At 53.0% G+C, this 19,798-nt stretch overlaps 1 protein-coding gene across 2 annotated transcripts in view; it reads left to right on the forward strand.

Annotated features, from left to right (window-relative positions):
* The window catches only part of LOC128693193 (irregular chiasm C-roughest protein-like), a 248,479-nt gene that overhangs the window by 75,281 nt on the left and 153,400 nt on the right, over positions 1-19,798 (forward strand). For both annotated transcript variants that reach the window (XM_053782672.2, XM_053782673.2), the window contains exon 3: positions 2,343-2,420. In XM_053782672.2, coding sequence (XP_053638647.2) covers positions 2,343-2,420 — 78 coding nt within the window. The remainder of the gene's footprint in view (positions 1-2,342; positions 2,421-19,798) is intronic.

A 19,798-nucleotide genomic window follows, 5' to 3' on the forward strand; every position in this document is an offset into this window, starting at 1 on the left:
CTCCCTTCCTCCCACCCACTCTCCCTTCTTCCCACTCACTCTCTCTTCTTGCCACCCACTCTCCCTTCCTCCCACCCACTCTCCCTTCCTCCCACCCACTCTCCATTCCTCCCACCCACTCTCCCTTCCTCCCACTTACTCTCCCTTCCTCCCACCCACTCTCCCTTCCTCCCACTCACTCTCCCTTCCTCCCACTCAATCTCCCTTCCTCCCACACACTCTCCCTTCCTCCCACCCACTCTCCCTTCCACCCACCCACTCTCCTTTCCTCATACCCACTCTCATTTCCTCCCTCCCAATCTCCCTTCCTCCCACTCACTCTCCCTTCCTCCCACTCACTCTCCCTTCCTCCCACCCACTCTTCCTTCCTCCCACACACTCTCCCTTTTTCCCACTCACTCTCCCTTCCTCCCACCCACTCTCCCTTCCTCTCACCCACTCTCCTTTCCTCCCACTCACTCTCCCTTCCTCCCACTCACTCTCCCTTCCTCCCACCCACTCTCCCTTCCTCCCACCCACTCTCCCTTCCTCCCACCCACTCTCCCTTCCTCCCACCCACTCTCTCTTTCTCCCACTCACTCTCTCTTCCTCCCACTCACTCACTCTCCCTTCCTCCCACCCACTCTCTCTTCCTCCCACCAACTCTCCCTTCCTCCCACTCACTCTCCCTTCCTCCCACCCACTGTCCCTTCCTCCCATCCACTCTCCCTTCCTCCCACTCACTCTCCCTTCCTCCCACCCACTCTCCCTTCCTCCCACTCACTCTCCCTTCTCCCACTCACTCTCCCTTCCTCCCACCCACTCTCCCTTCCTCCCACCCACTCTCTCTTCCTCCCACTCACTCTCCCTTCCTCCCACCAACTCTCCCTTCCTCCCACTCACTCTCCCTTCCTCCCACCCACTGTCCCTTCCTCCCATCCACTCTCCCCTCCTCCCACCCACTCTCTCTTACTCCCACTCACTCTCTCTTCCTCCCACTCACTCTCCCTTCCTCCCACCCACTCTCTCTTCCTCCCACCAACTCTCCCTTCCTCCCACTCACTCTCCCTTCCTCCCACCCACTGTCCCTTCCTCCCATCCACTCTCCCTTCCACCCACCCACTCTCCCTTCCTCCCACCGTCTCTCCCTTCCTCCCACCCACTCTCCCTTCCTCCCACCCACTCTCCCTTCCTTCCACTCACTCTCCCTTCCTCCCACTCACTCTCCCTTCCTCCCACCCACTCTCCCTTCCTCCCACCCACTCTCCCTTCCTCCCACTCACTCTCCCTTCCTCCCACCCACTCTCCCTTCCTCCCACCCACTCTCCCTTCCTCCCACCCAATCTCCCTTCCTCCCACCCACTCTCCCTTCCTCCCACCGTCTCTCCCTTCCTCCCACCCACTCTCCCCTCCTCCCACCCACTCTCTCTTCCTCCCACTCACTCTCTCTTCCTCCCACTCACTCTCCCTTCCTCCCACCCACTCTCTCTTCCTCCCACCCACTCTCCCTTCCTCCCACACACACTCCCTTCCTCCCACCGACTGTCCCTTCCTCCCATCCACTCTCCCTTCCTCCCACCCACTCTCCCTTCCTCTCACCCACTCTCCCTTCCTCTCACCCACTCTCCCTTCCTCCCACCGTCCCTCCCTTCCTCCCACCCACTCTCCCTTCTTCCCACCCACTCTCCCTTCCTCCCACTCACTCTCCCTTCCTCCCACCCACTCTCCCTTCCTCCCACCCACTCTCCCTTCCTCCCACCAACTCTCCCTTCCTCCCACTCACTCTCCCTTCCTCCCACCCACTCTCCCTTCCTCCCACCCACTCTCCCTTCCTCCCACCCACTCTCCCTTCCTCCCACCCACTCTCCCTTCCTCCCACTCATTCTCCCTTCCTCCCACCCACTCTCCCTTCCTCCCACCCACTCTCCCTTACTCCCTTCCTCCCACTCACTCTCCCTTCCTCCCACCCACTCTCCCTTCCTCCCACCCACTCTCCCTTCCTCCCACCAACTCTCCCTTCCTCCCACTCACTCTCCCTTCCTCCCACCCACTCTCCCTTCCTCCCACCCACTCTCCCTTCCTCCCACCAACTCTCCCTTCCTCCCACCCACTCTCCCTTCCTCCCATCCACTCTCCCTTCCTCCCACCCACTCTCCCTTCCTCCCACCCATTCTCCATTCCTTGACTTATCTGCAGAATTTCTTTTAATTATGTTTGATATTTAGATCAATTTATTTGCTCAAATTTTTGTGAAGCATTTCTGGTGTATGTGACTCACCTGTGTTCACCTGCAGGTGGGGGATCGGGAGGGTAGGGGAGGGGGTGGAGATTTATGGGAGCCACTCACCTGTGTTCACCTGCAGGTGTCGTGGATCAGGCAGAGGGACCTACACATCCTCACTGTTGGGATCTTCACCTACACAAGTGATGACAGGTTCCAGGTGAGTCAAGCTTTATGGAAGCAGACGACTGCAGACTTAAGGTGAGTTGTCAGTTTAGTCTGTGTTGAGCTGCGCTAGAGGAGACACGTCCCTGGTTAGTCACGCTCAACACTAATGATGTTAGCGCTCCATGACCACCAGTTAATGGAGCGCTAACAGCAATAGCCTGGTTAATCAGGCACTCACCAGAAAAACCTGTCCCCATTTCGGACTGTGGGAATGAGAGGAGTTTTACAACCCACCACAGGTAGTCTGTCTCTGGTACTGGTGTTTCCTTTTATCCATAGTCCTAGTACTCATAGTCGCTTACTAGTATCCAAATTTCTCTCTAGTTCCCCAGGGCCTTTCCTAGTACCCCGAGTTCCTAGTACCAAGGGTTCTCTGCTAGTACCCCAGGTCCTTTCCTAGCATCCAAGGTTATATTTTTCATTACCTCAGTCCATTCTTATTGCCCCAGACACATCCTAGTTCCATGGGTTATTTTCATGGTATTCCTGGTCTTATCTTATTATGCCATCATGTCTTTTCCTAGTACCTAAAGTTCTACTACTACCAGGACTTTTTTTGTATTCCAGATTATTTTCTCAGTACTCTAAGTGTCGAGTAGTCTTACGTAGGGCTTCAGCTATTTTTTTTCTTGACCCAAGTATTTTACTTGTAACCCCAGGCATTTCCTAGCTAGCACCTCTTCCTTGTATCCTGGAAAATGGAATGGTAAGTGCAATGGCAAGTGGAATGGTAAGTGGGAGGGTAAGTCAGTGAAAGACCTCGGTCATAGACCCAGACCTCAGGTTAACAGGTCAACATGACAAAAAAAACCCGCGTCAGGAAACGTTTGTGAAAATACTTAATGTGAACGCATTTGGATGCGAGTGACACGAATCCTGGAACCAGTTATAACGCTCAGAACTGTGTGACACAGCATGGTGGAGACCACTGTGCATCAGGCGGAGTCAGGATCCGTCAGCGCTCCCTGACTCACAGAAAGTAGCACTGGAAGCCCAGTATAGAATAAAAAGGCAGAGTACAGAGACTGGAACAAAATGTATATAAACCGCGAAAAGGAGAATGAAATTTCTAACGACATTTCGGTCCGACTTGGACCAGTTAATGGCCTAAGTCGTACCTAAACTTCGTCAAAAGTTACATTCCAGGAAGTGCGGGTGACCTGAACACTCAAAACTGGCTATATAAATCGAATTATTTTTCCACAAGATCGAGACTTCTGCAAATATCACCTGGAATGTGTTAGATATATCAACTGCAAGACACACACTGCTGCAGGACATACACTGCTGCAGGACATACACTGCTGCAGGACACACTGCTGCAGGACACACACTGCTGCAGGACATACACTGCTGCAGGACATACACTGCTGCAGGACATACACTGCTGCAGGACATACACTGCTGCAGGACATACACTGCTGCAGGACATACACTGCTGCAGGACATACACTGCTGCAGGACATACACTGCTGCAGGACATACACTGCTGCAGGACATACACTGCTGCAGGACATACACTGCTGCAGGACATACACTGCTGCAGGACATACACTGCTGCAGGACATACACTGCTGCAAGACATACACTGCTGCAGGACATACACTGCTGCAGGACATACACTGCTGCAGGACATACACTGCTGCAAGACATACACTGCTGCAGGACATACACTGCTGCAGGACATACACTGCTGCAGGACATACACTGCTGCAGGACATACACTGCTGCAAGACATACACTGCTGCAGGACATACACTGCTGCAGGACATACACTGCTGCAAGACATACACTGCTGCAGGACATACACTGCTGCAGGACATACACTGCTGCAGGACATACACTGCTGCAAGACATACACTGCTGCAGGACATACACTGCTGCAGGACATACACTGCTGCAGGACATACACTGCTGCAAGACATACACTGCTGCAGGACATACACTGCTGCAGGACAAACACTGCTGCAGGACACAAACTGCTGCAGGACATTGCTGCAGGACACACACTGCTGCAGGACACACACTGCTGCAGGACACACAGTGCTGCAGGACATACACTGCTGCAGGACACACACTGCTGCAGGACATACACTGCTGCAGGACACACACTGCTGCAGGACACACACTGCTGCAGGACATACACTGCTGCAGGACACACACTGCTGCAGGACATACACTGCTGCAGGACACACACTGCTGCAGGACATACACTGCTGCAGGACACACACTGCTGCAGGACATACACTGCTGCAGGACACACACTGCTGCAGGACAAACACTGCTGCAGGACACACACTGCTGCAGGACATACACTGCTGCAGGACATACACTGCTGCAGGACACACACTGCTGCAGGACAAACACTGCTGCAGGACATTGCTGCAGGACACACACTGCTGCAGGACACATACTGCTGAGGACACACAGTGCTGCAGGACATACACTGCTGCAGGACACACACTGCTGCAGGACATACACTACTGCAGGACATACACTGTTGCAGGACACACACTGCTGCAGGACATACACTGCTGCAGGACACACACTGCTGCAGGACATACACTGCTGCAAGACACACACTGCTGCAGGACATACACTGCTGCAGGACACACACTGCTGCAGGACATACACTGCTGCAGGACACACACTGCTGCAGGACATACACTGCTGCAGGACACACACTGCTGCAGGACATACACTGCTGCAGGACACACACTGCTGCAGGACACACACTGCTGCAGGACACACACTGCTGCAGGACACACACTGCTGCAGGACACACACTGCTGCAGGACAAACACTGCTGCAGGACATTGCTGCAGGACACACACTGCTGCAGGACACATACTGTTGCAGGACACACAGTGCTGCAGGACATACACTGCTGCAGGACACACACTGCTGCAGGACATACACTACTGCAGGACATACACTGTTGCAGGACACACACTGCTGCAGGACATACACTGCTGCAGGACACACTGCTGCAGGACATACACTGCTGCAAGACACACACTGCTGCAGGACATACACTGCTGCAGGACACACACTGCTGCAGGACATAGACTGCTGCAGGACAAACACTGCTGCAGGACACAAACTGCTGCAGGACATTGCTGCAGGACACACACTGCTGCAGGACACACACTGCTGCAGGACACACAGTGCTGCAGGACATACACTGCTGCAGGACACACACTGCTGCAGGACATACACTGCTGCAGGACATACACTGCTGCAGGACACACACTGCTGCAGGACATACACTGCTGCAGGACACACACTGCTGCAGGACATACACTGCTGCAGGGCATACACTGCTGCAGGACACACACTGCTGCAGGACACACAGTGCTGCAGGACATATACTGCTGCAGGACACACACTGCTGCAGGACAAACACTGCTGCAGGACACACACTGCTGCAGGACATACACTGCTGCAGGACAAACACTGCTGCAGGACACACACTGCTGCAGGGGATTGCTGCAGGACACACACTGCTGCAGGACACACACTGCTGCAGGACACACAGTGCTGCAGGACATACACTGCTGCAGGACACACACTGCTGCAGGACATACACTGCTGCAGGACACCCACTGCTGCAGGACATACTCTGCTGCAGGACAAACACTGCTGCAGGACACACACTGCTGCAGGACATACACTGCTGCAGGACACACACTGCTGCAGGACATACACTGCTGCAGGACACACACTTCTGCAGGACATACACTGCTGCAGGACACACACTGCTGCAGGACATACACTGCTGCAGGACACACACTGCTGCAGGACAAACACTGCTGCAGGACATACACTGCTGCAGGACACACACTGCTGCAGGACATACACTGCTGCAGGACACACACTGCTGCAGGACATACACTGCTGCAGGACACACACTGCTGCAGGACATACACTGCTGCAGGACACACACTGCTGCAGGACATACACTGCTGCAGGACACACACTGCTGCAGGACATACACTGCTGCAGGACACACACTGCTGCAGGACACACAGTGCTGCAGGACACACAATGCTGCAAGACACATAGTGCTGCAGGACACGCAGTGCTGCAAAACACACAGTGCTGCAGGACACACAGTGTTGCAGGACACACAGTGCTGCAGGACACACAGTGCTGCAGAACACACAGTGCTGCAGGACACAGTGCTGCAGGACACAGTGCTGCAGGACACACAGTACTGCAGGACACACAGTGCTGCAGGACACAGTGCTGCAGGACACATAGTGCTGCAGGATACACAGTGCTGCAGGAAAACAAAGCTGCAGGACACACAGTGCTGCAGGACACACAGTGCTGCAGGACACACAATGCTGCAGGACACAGAGTGTTGAAGGACACAGTGCTGTATGACACACAATGCTGCAGGACACATAGTGCTGCAGGACACAGAGCTGCAGGACACAGTGCTACAGGACATAAAGTGCTGCAGAACACACATTGTTGCAGGACACACAGTGCTGCAGGACACACAGTGCTGTAGGACACACAGTGCTGTAGGACACACAGTGCTGTAGGACACACAGTGCTGCAGGACACACAATACTGCACGACACACAGTACCGTAGTTAACGAAGAACCTACAAGACACACAGTGCTGCAGGACACACAGTGCTGCAGGACACACAGTACTCCAGGACACACAGTGCTGCAGGACCCACAGTGCTGCAGGACACACAGTGCTGCAGGACACACAGTGCTGCAGGACACACAGTGCTGCAAGACACACAGTGCTGCAGGACACACAGTGCTGCAGGACACACAGGGCAGCAGGACACACAGTGCTGCAGGACACACAGTGCTGCAGGACACACACTGCTGCAGGACACACAATGGTGCAGGTCACACAGTACTGCAGGATACACAGTAGTGCAGGATACACAGTACTGCAGGACACACAGTGTTGCAGGACACACAGAGCTGCAGGACACACAGTGCTGCAGGACACACAATATTGCTGGACACAGTGTTGCAAGACACATAGTGCTGCAGGACACACAGTGCTGCAGGACACACAGTGCTGCAGGACACACAGTGCTGCATGACACACAGTGCTGCAGGACACACAGTGCTGCAGGACATAGTGCTGCAATACACAGTGCTGCAGGGCACACAGTGCTGCAGAACACACATTGCTGCAGGACACAGTGCTGCAGGACACAGTGCTGCAGGACGCAGTGCTGCAGGACACACAATGCTGCAGGACACATAGTGCTGCAGGACACAGTGCTGCAGGACACATAGTGCTGCAGGACATACAGAGCTGCAGAACACACAGTGTTGCAGGACACACAGTGCTGCAGGACACACAGTGCTGTAGGACACACAGTGCTGCAGGACACACAGTACTCCAGGACACACAGTGCTGCAGGACACAGTGCTGAAGGACACAGTGTTGCAGGGCACACTGCTGCAGGACACACAATACTGCAGGACACACAGTGTAGAAGAACACACATTGCTGGAGGACGCACAATACTGCAGGACACACAGTGCTGCAGGACTCAGTGCTGCAGGACACACAGTGCTGCAGGACACACAGTGCTGCAGGACACACAGTGCTACAGGACACAGTGCTGCAGGACACAGTGCTGCAGGACACACAGTGCTGCAGGACACACAATATTGCTGGACACAGTGTTGCAAGACACACAGTGCTGCAGGACACACAGTGCTGCAGGACACACAGTACTCCAGGACACACAGTGCTGCAGGACACAGTGCTGAAGGACAAAGTGTTGCAGGGCACACAGTGCTGCAGGACACACAATACTGCAGGACACACAGTGTAGAAGAACACACATTGCTGGAGGACGCACAATACTGCAGGACACACAGTGCTGCAGGACTCAGTGCTGCAGGACACACAGTGCTGCAGGACACACAGTGCTGCAGGACACACAGTGCTACAGGACACAGTGCTGCAGGACACAGTGCTGCAGGACACACAGTGCTGCAGGACACACAATATTGCTGGACACAGTGTTGCAAGACACACAGTGCTGCAGGACACACAGTGCTGCAGGACACACAGTACTCCAGGACACACAGTGCTGCAGGACACAGTGCTGAAGGACAAAGTGTTGCAGGGCACACAGTGCTGCAGGACGCACAATACTGCAGGACACACAGTACCATAGTTAACACAGAACCTACAACACACAGTACAGCAGGACACACAGTGCTGCAGGACGCACAGTACCGTAGTTAACACAGAACCTGCAGGACACACAGTGCTGCAGGACACACAGTGCTGCAGGACACACAATACTGCAGGACACACAGTGCAGCAGGACACCTAGTGCTGCAGGACATACAATACTGCTTGACGCACAGTACCATAGTTAACTCAGAACCTGCAGGACACACAGTACTGAAGGACACACAGTACTGCAGGACGCACAGTACCGTAGTTAACACAGAACCTGCAGGACACACAGCACTGCAGAACACACAGTATTGCAGGACACATAGAGCTGCAGGACACACAGTACTGGAGGACACACAGTACTGAAGGACACACAGTACTGCAGGACACACAGTGTTGAAGGACACACAGTACAGAAGGATACACAGTGCTGCAAGACACAGAGTAATGCAGGACTCAATGCTGCAGGACACACTGTACTGCAGGACACACAGTACTGGATGACACAATGCTGCGGGACACACAGTACTTTAGGATACACAGTGGAGGACACACAGTGGTGCAGGACACACAATACTGCAGGACACACAGTACTGAAGGACACAGTATTGCAGGACACAATGCTGCAGGACACACAGTACTGCAGGACACACAGTGCTGTAGGACACACAATGCTGCAGGACACACAGTGCTGCAAGACATACAGTGCTGCAGGACACACATTACTGCAGGTTACACAGTGGTGCAGGACACACAGTGGTGCAGGACACACAGTACTGCGGGACACACAGTGCTGCAGGACACAGTGGTGCAGGACACACAGTGGTGCAGGACACAGTACTGCAGGACACACAGTACTGCAGGACACACAGTACTGCAGGACATAGAGTGCTGCAGGACACACAGTTCTGCAGGACACACAGTACTGCAGGACACAGTGCTGCAGGACACACAGTGCTGCAGGACAGACAATACTGCTGGACACAGTTTTGCAGGACACACAGTGCTGCAGGACACACAATACAGCAGGACACAAAGTGCAGCAGGACACATAGTACAGCAGGACACACAAAACTGCAGGTCACACAGAGCTGTAGGACACAGTGCTGCAGGACACACAGTACCGTAGTTAACACAGAACCTGCAGGACACATAGCACTGCAGGACACACAGTACTGTAGGACACAGTGCTGGAGGACACATAGCACTGCAGGACACACAGTGCTGCAGGACACAGCGCTTCAAGACACACCGCGCTGCAAGAAACACAGTACTGGACGACAGACAGTGCTGCAGGACACACAGTATTGCAGGACGCACAGTACTGATGGACACATAGTGCTGCAGGACACACAGTACTGCAGGACACTCAGTGCTGCAGGGCACACAGTAATACAGGACACACAGTGATGCAGGGCACACTATACTTTAGTTAACACAGAACCTGAAGGACACGTGGTACTGCAGGACACAGTACTGCAGGACACACATAACTGCAGGACACACGGTACTGGAGGGCACAGTACTGCTGGACACACAGTACTGCAGGGCATACAGTACTGCAGGACACAATGCTGCAGGACACACAGTACTCCAGACACAATACTGCAGGACACACAGTGCAGCAGAACACACATTGCGGCAGGACACACAGTACTGCAGGACGCAATACTGCAGGAGACACAATACACAATACTGCAGAACACACATTGCTGCAGGGCACACAGAACTGCAGGACACAATACTGCAGGACAAACAGTACTGCAGGACACACAGTACTGCAGGACACAATACTACTGGATACACAGTGCTGCAGGACACAGTACCGTAGCTAACACGGAACCTGCAGGACACACAATGCTGCAGGACACACAGCGCTGCAGGGCACACAGTGCTGCAGGACACACAGTGCTGCATGGCACACTGTGCTGCAGGACATACAGTACTGAAGGACACACTGTGCTGCAAGACACACAATGCTGCAGGACACACAGTACAACAGGACACTTAATGGTACAGGACACACAATACTGCAGGGCACACAGTGCTGCAGGGCATAGTACTGCAGGACACACAGTACTGCAGGACGCACAGTACCGTAGTTAACACAGAACCTGCAGGACACACAGTACTGCAGGACACACAGTGCTGCAGGACACACAGTACTCCAGGACACACAGTACTGAAGGACACACAGTAATGCAGGACACACAGTACTGCAGGACACACAGTGCTGTAGGACACACAGTACTCCAGGACACACAATACTGCAGGACACACAGTACTACTGGACACACAGTACTGCAGGACACACAGTGCTGCAGGACACACAGTATTGCAGGACACACAGTGCTGCAGGGCACAAAGTACTGCAACACACACAGTGTTGCAGGACACACTGTACTACAGGACACACAGTACTGCAGGACACACTGTACTGCAGGACACACAGTTCTGCAGGACACACAGTACTGCAGCATAAACAATACTGCAGGACACACAGTACTGCAGGACACACAGTTTTGCAGGACACACAGTACTGCAGCATAAACAATACTGCAGGACACACAGTACTGAAGGGCACACAGTACTGCAGAACACACAGTACTGCAGGACACACAGTGCTGAAGGACACACCGTATTGCAGAACACACAGTGCTGCAGGGCACAAAGTGCTGCAACACACACAGTGCTGCAGGACACACGGTACTGGAAGAGACAGTACTGCACGACACACAGTACTGCAGGACACAGTACTGCAGGGCACACAGTACTGCATGACACACAGCACTTCAGGACACACGGTGCTACAGGACACAGTGCTGCAATACACACATAACTGCCGGACTCACAGTACTGCAGGACACACAGTGCTGCAGGACACACAGTACTGCAGGACACACAGTGCTGCAGGACACACAGTATTGCAGGACACACAGTGCTGCAGGGCACAAAGTACTGAAACACACACAGTGTTGCAGGACACACTGTACTGCAGGACACACAGTACTGTAGGACACACAGCACTGCAGGGCACACAGTACTGCAGGACACACAGTACTGCAGGACACACAGTACTGCAGGACACACAGTACTGCAGGACACACAGTCCTGCAGAACACACAGTTCTGCAGGACACACAGTACTGCAGCATAAACAGTACCGCAGGACACACAGTACTGCAGGACACAAAGTAGTGCAGGACACACAGAACTGCAGGACACACGGTGCTGCAGGACACACAGTGCTGCAGGACACACAATGCTGCTGGACACAGTGTTGCAGGACACACAGTGCTGCAGGACACACAGTACTGCAGGACACACAGTATTGCAGGACACACAGTGCTGCAGGGCACAAAGTACTGCAACACACACAGTGCTGCAGGACACACAGTAGTGCATGACACACAGTACTGCAGGACACACAGTACTGCATGACACAAAGTACTGCAGGACAAACAGTACTGCAGGACACACAGTACTGCAGGACACACAGTACTGCAGGACACACAGTACTGCAGGACACTCAGTACTGCAGGACACACAGTACTACAGGACACACAGTACTGCAGTACAAACAGTACTGCAGGACACTCAGTACTGCAGGACACACAGTACTGCAGGACACTCAGTACTGCAGGACACACAGTACTGCATGACACAAAGTACTGCAGGGCAAACAGTACTTCAGGACACACAGTACTGCAGGACACACAGTACTGCAGGACACACAGTACTGCAGGACACTCAGTACTGCAGGACACACAGTACTGCAGGACACTCAGTGCTGCAAGACACACAGTGCTGCAGGACACACAATGCTGCTGGACACAGTGTAGCAGGACACATAGTGCTGCAAGACACACAATACTGCAGGACACACAGTCCAGCAGGACACACAGCGCAGCAAGAAACACAGTACTGGACGACACACAGTGCTGCAGGACACACAGTATTGCAGGACGCACAGTACTAAAGGACACACAGTGCTGCAGGACACACAGTACTGCAGTACAAACAGTACTGCAGGACACACAGTACTGTAGGACACACAGTACTGCAGGACACACAGTACTGCAGGACACACAGTGCTGCAGGAGACACAGTGCTGCAGGACACACAATGCTGCTGCACACAGTGTTGCAGGACACACAGTGCTGCAGGACACACAATACTGCAGGACACACAGTCCAGCAGGACGCACAGTACTGCAGGACACACAATACTGCAGGTCACACAAAGCTGCAGGACTCAGTGCTGCAGGACACTCAGTACCGTATTTAACACAGAACCTGCAGGACACACAGGACTGCAGGACACACAATACTGTTGGACACAGTGCTTGAGGACACACGGTACTACAGGACACACAGTACTGAAGGACACACAGTACTGCAGGACACACAGTACTGCAGGACACACAGTACTGCAGGACACACAGTGCTGCAGGACACACACAGTGCTGCAGGACACACAATGCCGCTGCACACAGTGTTGCAGGACACACAGTGCTGCAGGACATACAGTACTACAGGTACACAGTACTGCAGGACACAATGCTGCTGGACACACAGTACTGCAGGATACACAGTGCTGCAGGACACACAGTATTGCAGAACACACACTACTGCAGGACACTCAGTACTGCAGGACACATAATACGGCAGGACACACAATACTGCAGGACACAGTACTGCAGGACACACAGAACTGCAGGACACAGTACTGCAGGACACACAGTTCTGCAGGACACAGCACTGCAGGACACACAGTGCTGTAGGACACACAGTACTGCAGGACACAGTACTGTAGAACACACAGTACTGCAGGACACACAGTACTGCAGGACACACTGTACTGCAGGACACAGTACTGCAGGACACAGTACTGCAGAACACACAGTACAACAGGACACACAGTCTGCAGGACACAATGTTGCAGGACACACAGTACTGCAGGATACAAAGTGGTGCAGGACACACAGAACTGCATTACACACAGTGGTGCAGGACACACAGAACTGCATTACACACAGTGCTGCAGGACACACTGCTGCAGGATACAAAGTACTGCAGGACACAAAATGCTGTAAGACACACATTGTTGCAAGAGATACAGTGCTGCAGGACACACAGTGCTGCAGAACACACAATACTGCAGGACACACAGTGCTGGAGAACACATGGTAGTGAAGGACACACAGTACTGCAGGACACACAGTGCAGCAGGACACACGGTACTGGAAGACACAGTACAGCAGGACACACAGTACTGTATGACACAGTACTGCAGGACACAGTACTGTAGGACACACAGTGCTGCAGGACACACGGTACTGGAAGGCACAGTACTTCAGGACACACAGTACTGCATGACACATTACTGCAGGACACACAGTACTTCAGGACACAGTACTGCAGGACACGCAGTACTGCAGGACTGACAGTACTGCAGGACTCAGTACTGCAGGACCCACAGTACTGCAGGACACACAGTACTGCAGGACACACAGTATTGCAGGCCGCACAGTACTGCAGGCCACACAGTCCTGCAGGACACACAGTACTGCAGGACACAGTGCTGCAGGACACGCAGTACTGCAGGACTGACAGTACTGCAGGACTCAGTACTGCAGGACCCACAGTACTGCAGGACACACAGTACTGCAGGACACACAGTACTGCAGGACACACAGTACTGCAGGAAACACAGTACTGCAGGACACAGCACTGCAGGACACTCAGCACTGCAGGACACACAGCACTGCAGGACACAGTAATGCAGGACACACAGTCCTGCAGGGCACACAGTACTGCAGGACACAGTACTGCAGGACACGCAGTACTGCAGGACTAACAGTACTGCAGGACACACAGTACTGCAGGACACACAGTGCTGCAGGACACCCAGTATTGCAGAACAAACAGTGCTTCAGGGCACAGAGTACTGCAACACAGACAGTGTTGCAGGACACACAGTACTGCAGGACACACAGTACTGCAGGACACACAGTACTGTAGGACACACAGTACTGCAGGACACAGAGTACTGCAGAACACACATTACTGCAGGACACAAAGTACTGCAGGACACACAGTACTGCAGGACACACAGTGCTGCAGGACACACAGTATTGCAGAACACACAGTACTGCAGGACACACAGTACTGCAGGACACACAGTATTGCAGGACACACAGTACTACATGAAACACAGTATTGCAGGACACACAGTACTGCAGAACACATAGTGCTGCAGGACACGCAGCATTGCAGAACACACAGTACTGCAGGACACACAGAACTGCAGGACACACAGTGCTGCAGGACATACAGTACTGCAGGACACACAGTGTTGCAGGACTCACAGTACTGCAGGACACACAGTACTGCAGTACACACAGTGCTCCAGGACACACAGTATTGCAGAACACACAGTACTGAAGGACACACAGTACTGCAGGACACACAGTACTGCAGGACTCTCGATACTGCAGGACGCAGAGTGCTGCAGGATACACAGTACTGCAGGACGCACAGTGCTGCAGGACACTCAGACTGCAGGACACAGTACTGCAGGACACACAATACTGCAGGACACAGTACTGCAGGACACACATTACTACAGGACACTCAGACTGCAGGACACAGTACTGCAGGACACACAATACTGCAGGACACAGTACTGCAGGACACACATTACTGCAGGACACAATTTTGCCGGACACTCAGTACTGCAGAGCACAGTACTGCAGGACAAACAGTACTGCAAGACACACAGTACTGTAGGACAGTATTGCAGGCCGCACAGTACTGCAGGCCACTCAGTCCTGCAGGACACACAGTACTGCAGGACACAGTACTGCAGGACACGCAGTACTGCAGGACTAACAGTACTGCAGGACTCAGTACTGCAGGACCCACAGTACTGCAGGACACACAGTACTGCAGGACACACAGTACTGCAGGACACACAGTACTGCAGGACACACAGTGCTGCAGGACACCCAGTATTGCAGAACAAACAGTGCTTCAGGGCACAGAGTACTGCAACACAGACAGTGTTGCAGGACACACAGTACTGCAGGACACACAGTACTGCAGGACACACAGTACTGTAGGACACACAGTACTGCAGGACACAGAGTACTGCAGAACACACATTACTGCAGGACACAAAGTACTGCAGGACACACAGTACTGCAGGACACACAGTGCTGCAGGACACACAGTATTGCAGAACACACAGTACTGCAGGACACACAGTACTGCAGGACACACAGTATTGCAGGACACACAGTACTACATGAAACACAGTATTGCAGGACACACAGTACTGCAGAACACATAGTGCTGCAGGACACGCAGCATTGCAGAACACACAGTACTGCAGGACACACAGAACTGCAGGAAACACAGTACTGCAGGACACAGCACTGCAGGACACTCAGTACTGCAGGACACACAGCACTGCAGGACACAGTAATGCAGGACACACAGTCCTGCAGGACACACAGTACTGCAGGACACAGTACTGCAGGACACGCAATACTGCAGGACTAACAGTACTGCAGGACACACAGTACTGCAGGACACACAGTGCTGCAGGACACCCAGTATTGCAGAACAAACAGTGCTTCAGGGCACAGAGTACTGCAACACAGACAGTGTTGCAGGACACACAGTACTGCAGGACACACAGTACTGCAGGACACACAGTACTGTAGGACACACAGTACTGCAGGACACAGAGTACTGCAGAACACACATTACTGCAGGACACAAAGTACTGCAGGACACACAGTACTGCAGGACACACAGTGCTGCAGGACACACAGTATTGCAGAACACACAGTACTGCAGGACACACAGTACTGCAGGACACACAGTATTGCAGGACACACAGTACTACATGAAACACAGTATTGCAGGACACACAGTACTGCAGAACACATAGTGCTGCAGGACACGCAGCATTGCAGAACACACAGTACTGCAGGACACACAGAACTGCAGGAAACACAGTACTGCAGGACACAGCACTGCAGGACACTCAGTACTGCAGGACACACAGCACTGCAGGACACAGTAATGAAGGACACACAGTACTGCAGGACACACAGTACTACAGGACACACAGTACTGCAGGACACAGTACTGCAGGACACACAGTACTGCAGGAGACACAGTACTATAGGACACAGATCTGCAGGACACATAGTACTGCAGGACACACAGTACTGCAGGACACAGTACTGCAGGACACACAGTACTGCAGGACACACAGTGCTGCAGGACACAAAGTTTGCAGGACAAACAGTACTGCAGGACACACAGTACTGCAGGACACAGTAATGAAGGACACACAGTACTGCAGGACACACAGGACTGCAGGACACACAGTACTGCAGGACACAGTACTGCAGGACACACAGTACTGCAGGACACACAGTACTGTAGGACACAGTTCTGCAGGACACACAGTACTGCAGGACACACAGTACTGCAGGACACACAGTACTGCAGGACACACAGTACTGCAGGACACACCGTATTGCAGGATACACAGTACTGCAGGACACTCAATACTTCAGGACACACAGTACTTCAGGACACAGTTCTGCAGGACACACAGTACTACAGGACACACAGTACTGCAGGACGCACAGTACTGCAGGACACACAGTACCGTAGCTAACACGGAACCTGCAGGACACACAGTGCTGCAGGGCACACAGTGCTGCAGGACACACAGTGCTGCAGGGCACACTGTGCTGCAGGACATAAAGTGCTGAAGGACACACAGTGCTGCAGGACACACAGTAAAACAGGACACTTATTTGTGCAGGACACACAATACTGCAGGGCACACAGTGCTGCAGGGCACAGTACTGCTGGGCACACAGTACTGCAGGACGCACAGTACCGTAGTTAACACAGAACATGCAGGACACAAAGTAATACAGGACACACAGTTCTGCAAGACACACAGTAATGCAGGATACACAGTACTGCAGGACACACAATACTGCAGGACACAGTACTGCAGGACACACAGTACTGCAAGACACACAGTGATGCAGGGCACACTCTGCTGCAGGACACAGTACTGCAGGACACACAGTACTGCAGGACACAGTACTGCAGGACACACAGTACTTCAGGACACACAGTACTGCAGGACACAATGCTGCAGGACACACAGTACTGCAAGACACACATTTCTGCAGAACACACATTGCTGCAGGACACACAGAACTGCAGGACACAATACTGCAGGACAAACAGTACTGCAGGACACACAGTACTGCAGGACACACAGTATTGCAGGACACACAGTATTGCAGAACACAATACTGCTGGACACACGGTGCTGCAGGACACACAGTACCGTAGATAACACAGAACCTGCAGGACACACAGTACTGCATGACACACAGCACTTCAGGACAAACAGTGCCTCAGGACACAGTGCTGCAATACACACAGAACTGCCGGACACACAGCAGTACAGGACACACAGTGCTGCAAGACACACAGTACTGCAGGACACACAGTGCTGCAGAGCACACAGTATTGCAGGACACACAGTGCTGCAGGGCACAAAGTACTGGAACACACACAGTGTTGCAGGACACACAGTACTGCAGGACACACAACACTGCAGGACACACAGCACTGCAGGACACACAGTACTGCAGGACACACAGTACTGCAGGACACACAGTACTGCAGGACACACAGCACTGCAGGACACACAGTACTGCAGGACACACAGTACTGCAGGACACACAGTACTGCAGGACACACAGCACTGCAGGACACACAGTACTACAGGACACACAGTGCTGCAAGACACACAGTACTGCAGGACACACAGTGCTGCAGAGCACACAGTATTGCAGGACACACAGTGCTGCAGGACACACAGTACTGCAGGACACACAGTGCTGCAGAGCACACAGTATTGCAGGACACACAGTGCTGCAGGGCACAAAGTACTGGAACACACACATTGTTGCAGGACATACAGTACTGCAGGACACACAACACTGCAGGACACACAGCACTGCAGGACACACAGTACTGCAGGACACACAGTGCTGCAGGACACACAGTGTTGCAGGATACACAGTGTTGCAGGACACACAGTGCTGCAGGACACACAGTGTTGCAGAACACACAGTACTGCAGGACACACAGTACTGCAAGACACACAGTACTGCAGGACACACAGTACTGCAGGACACAGTACTGCAGGATACACAATACTGCAGGACACACAGTGCTGCAGGACACACAGTATTGCAGAACACACAGTACTGCAGGACACTCAGTACTGCAGGACACACAATACTGCAGGACACACAGTACTGGAGGAGACAGTACTGCAGGACACACAGAACTGCAGGACACAGTACTGCAGGACATAAAGAACTGCAGGACACAGTACTGCAGGACACACAGTTCTGCAGGACACACAGTACTGCAGGACACTCAGTACTGCAGGATACACAATACTGCAGGACACACAGAACTGCAGGACACAGTACTGCAGGACACACAATACTGCAGGACACAGTACTGCAGGACAAACAGAACTGCAGGACACAGTAGTGCAGGACACACAGTACTGCAGGACGCACAGTACTGCAGGACACACTGTACTGCAGGACAGAGTACTGCAGGACACAGTACTGCAGAACACACAGTACTACAGGACACACAGTACTGCACCACACAATGCTGCAGGACACACAGTACTGCAGGATACACAGTGGTGCAGGACACACAGAACTGCAGAACACACAGTGCTGCAGGACACAGAGCTGCAGGACACACAGTACTGCAGGACACAAAATGCTGTAGGACACTCATTGCTGCAAGAAATAATGTGCTGCAGGACACACAGTGCTGCAGGACACAAAATACTGCAAGACACATAGGGCTGCAGGACACACAGTACTGCAGGACACACAGTACTGCAGGACACACAGTGTTCCAGGACTCACAGTACTGCAGGACACACAGTACTGCAGGACACACAGTGCTCCAGGACTCACAGTACTGCAGGACACACAGTACTGCAGGACTCTCAATGCTGCAGGACACACAGTGCTGCAGGATACACAGTACTGCAGGACACATAGTGCTGCAGGACACACAGTATTGCAGAACACAGTAC

Source organism: Cherax quadricarinatus, chromosome 28 (genome assembly GCF_038502225.1).
Source record: "Cherax quadricarinatus isolate ZL_2023a chromosome 28, ASM3850222v1, whole genome shotgun sequence".
Taxonomy (NCBI): domain Eukaryota; kingdom Metazoa; phylum Arthropoda; class Malacostraca; order Decapoda; family Parastacidae; genus Cherax; species Cherax quadricarinatus.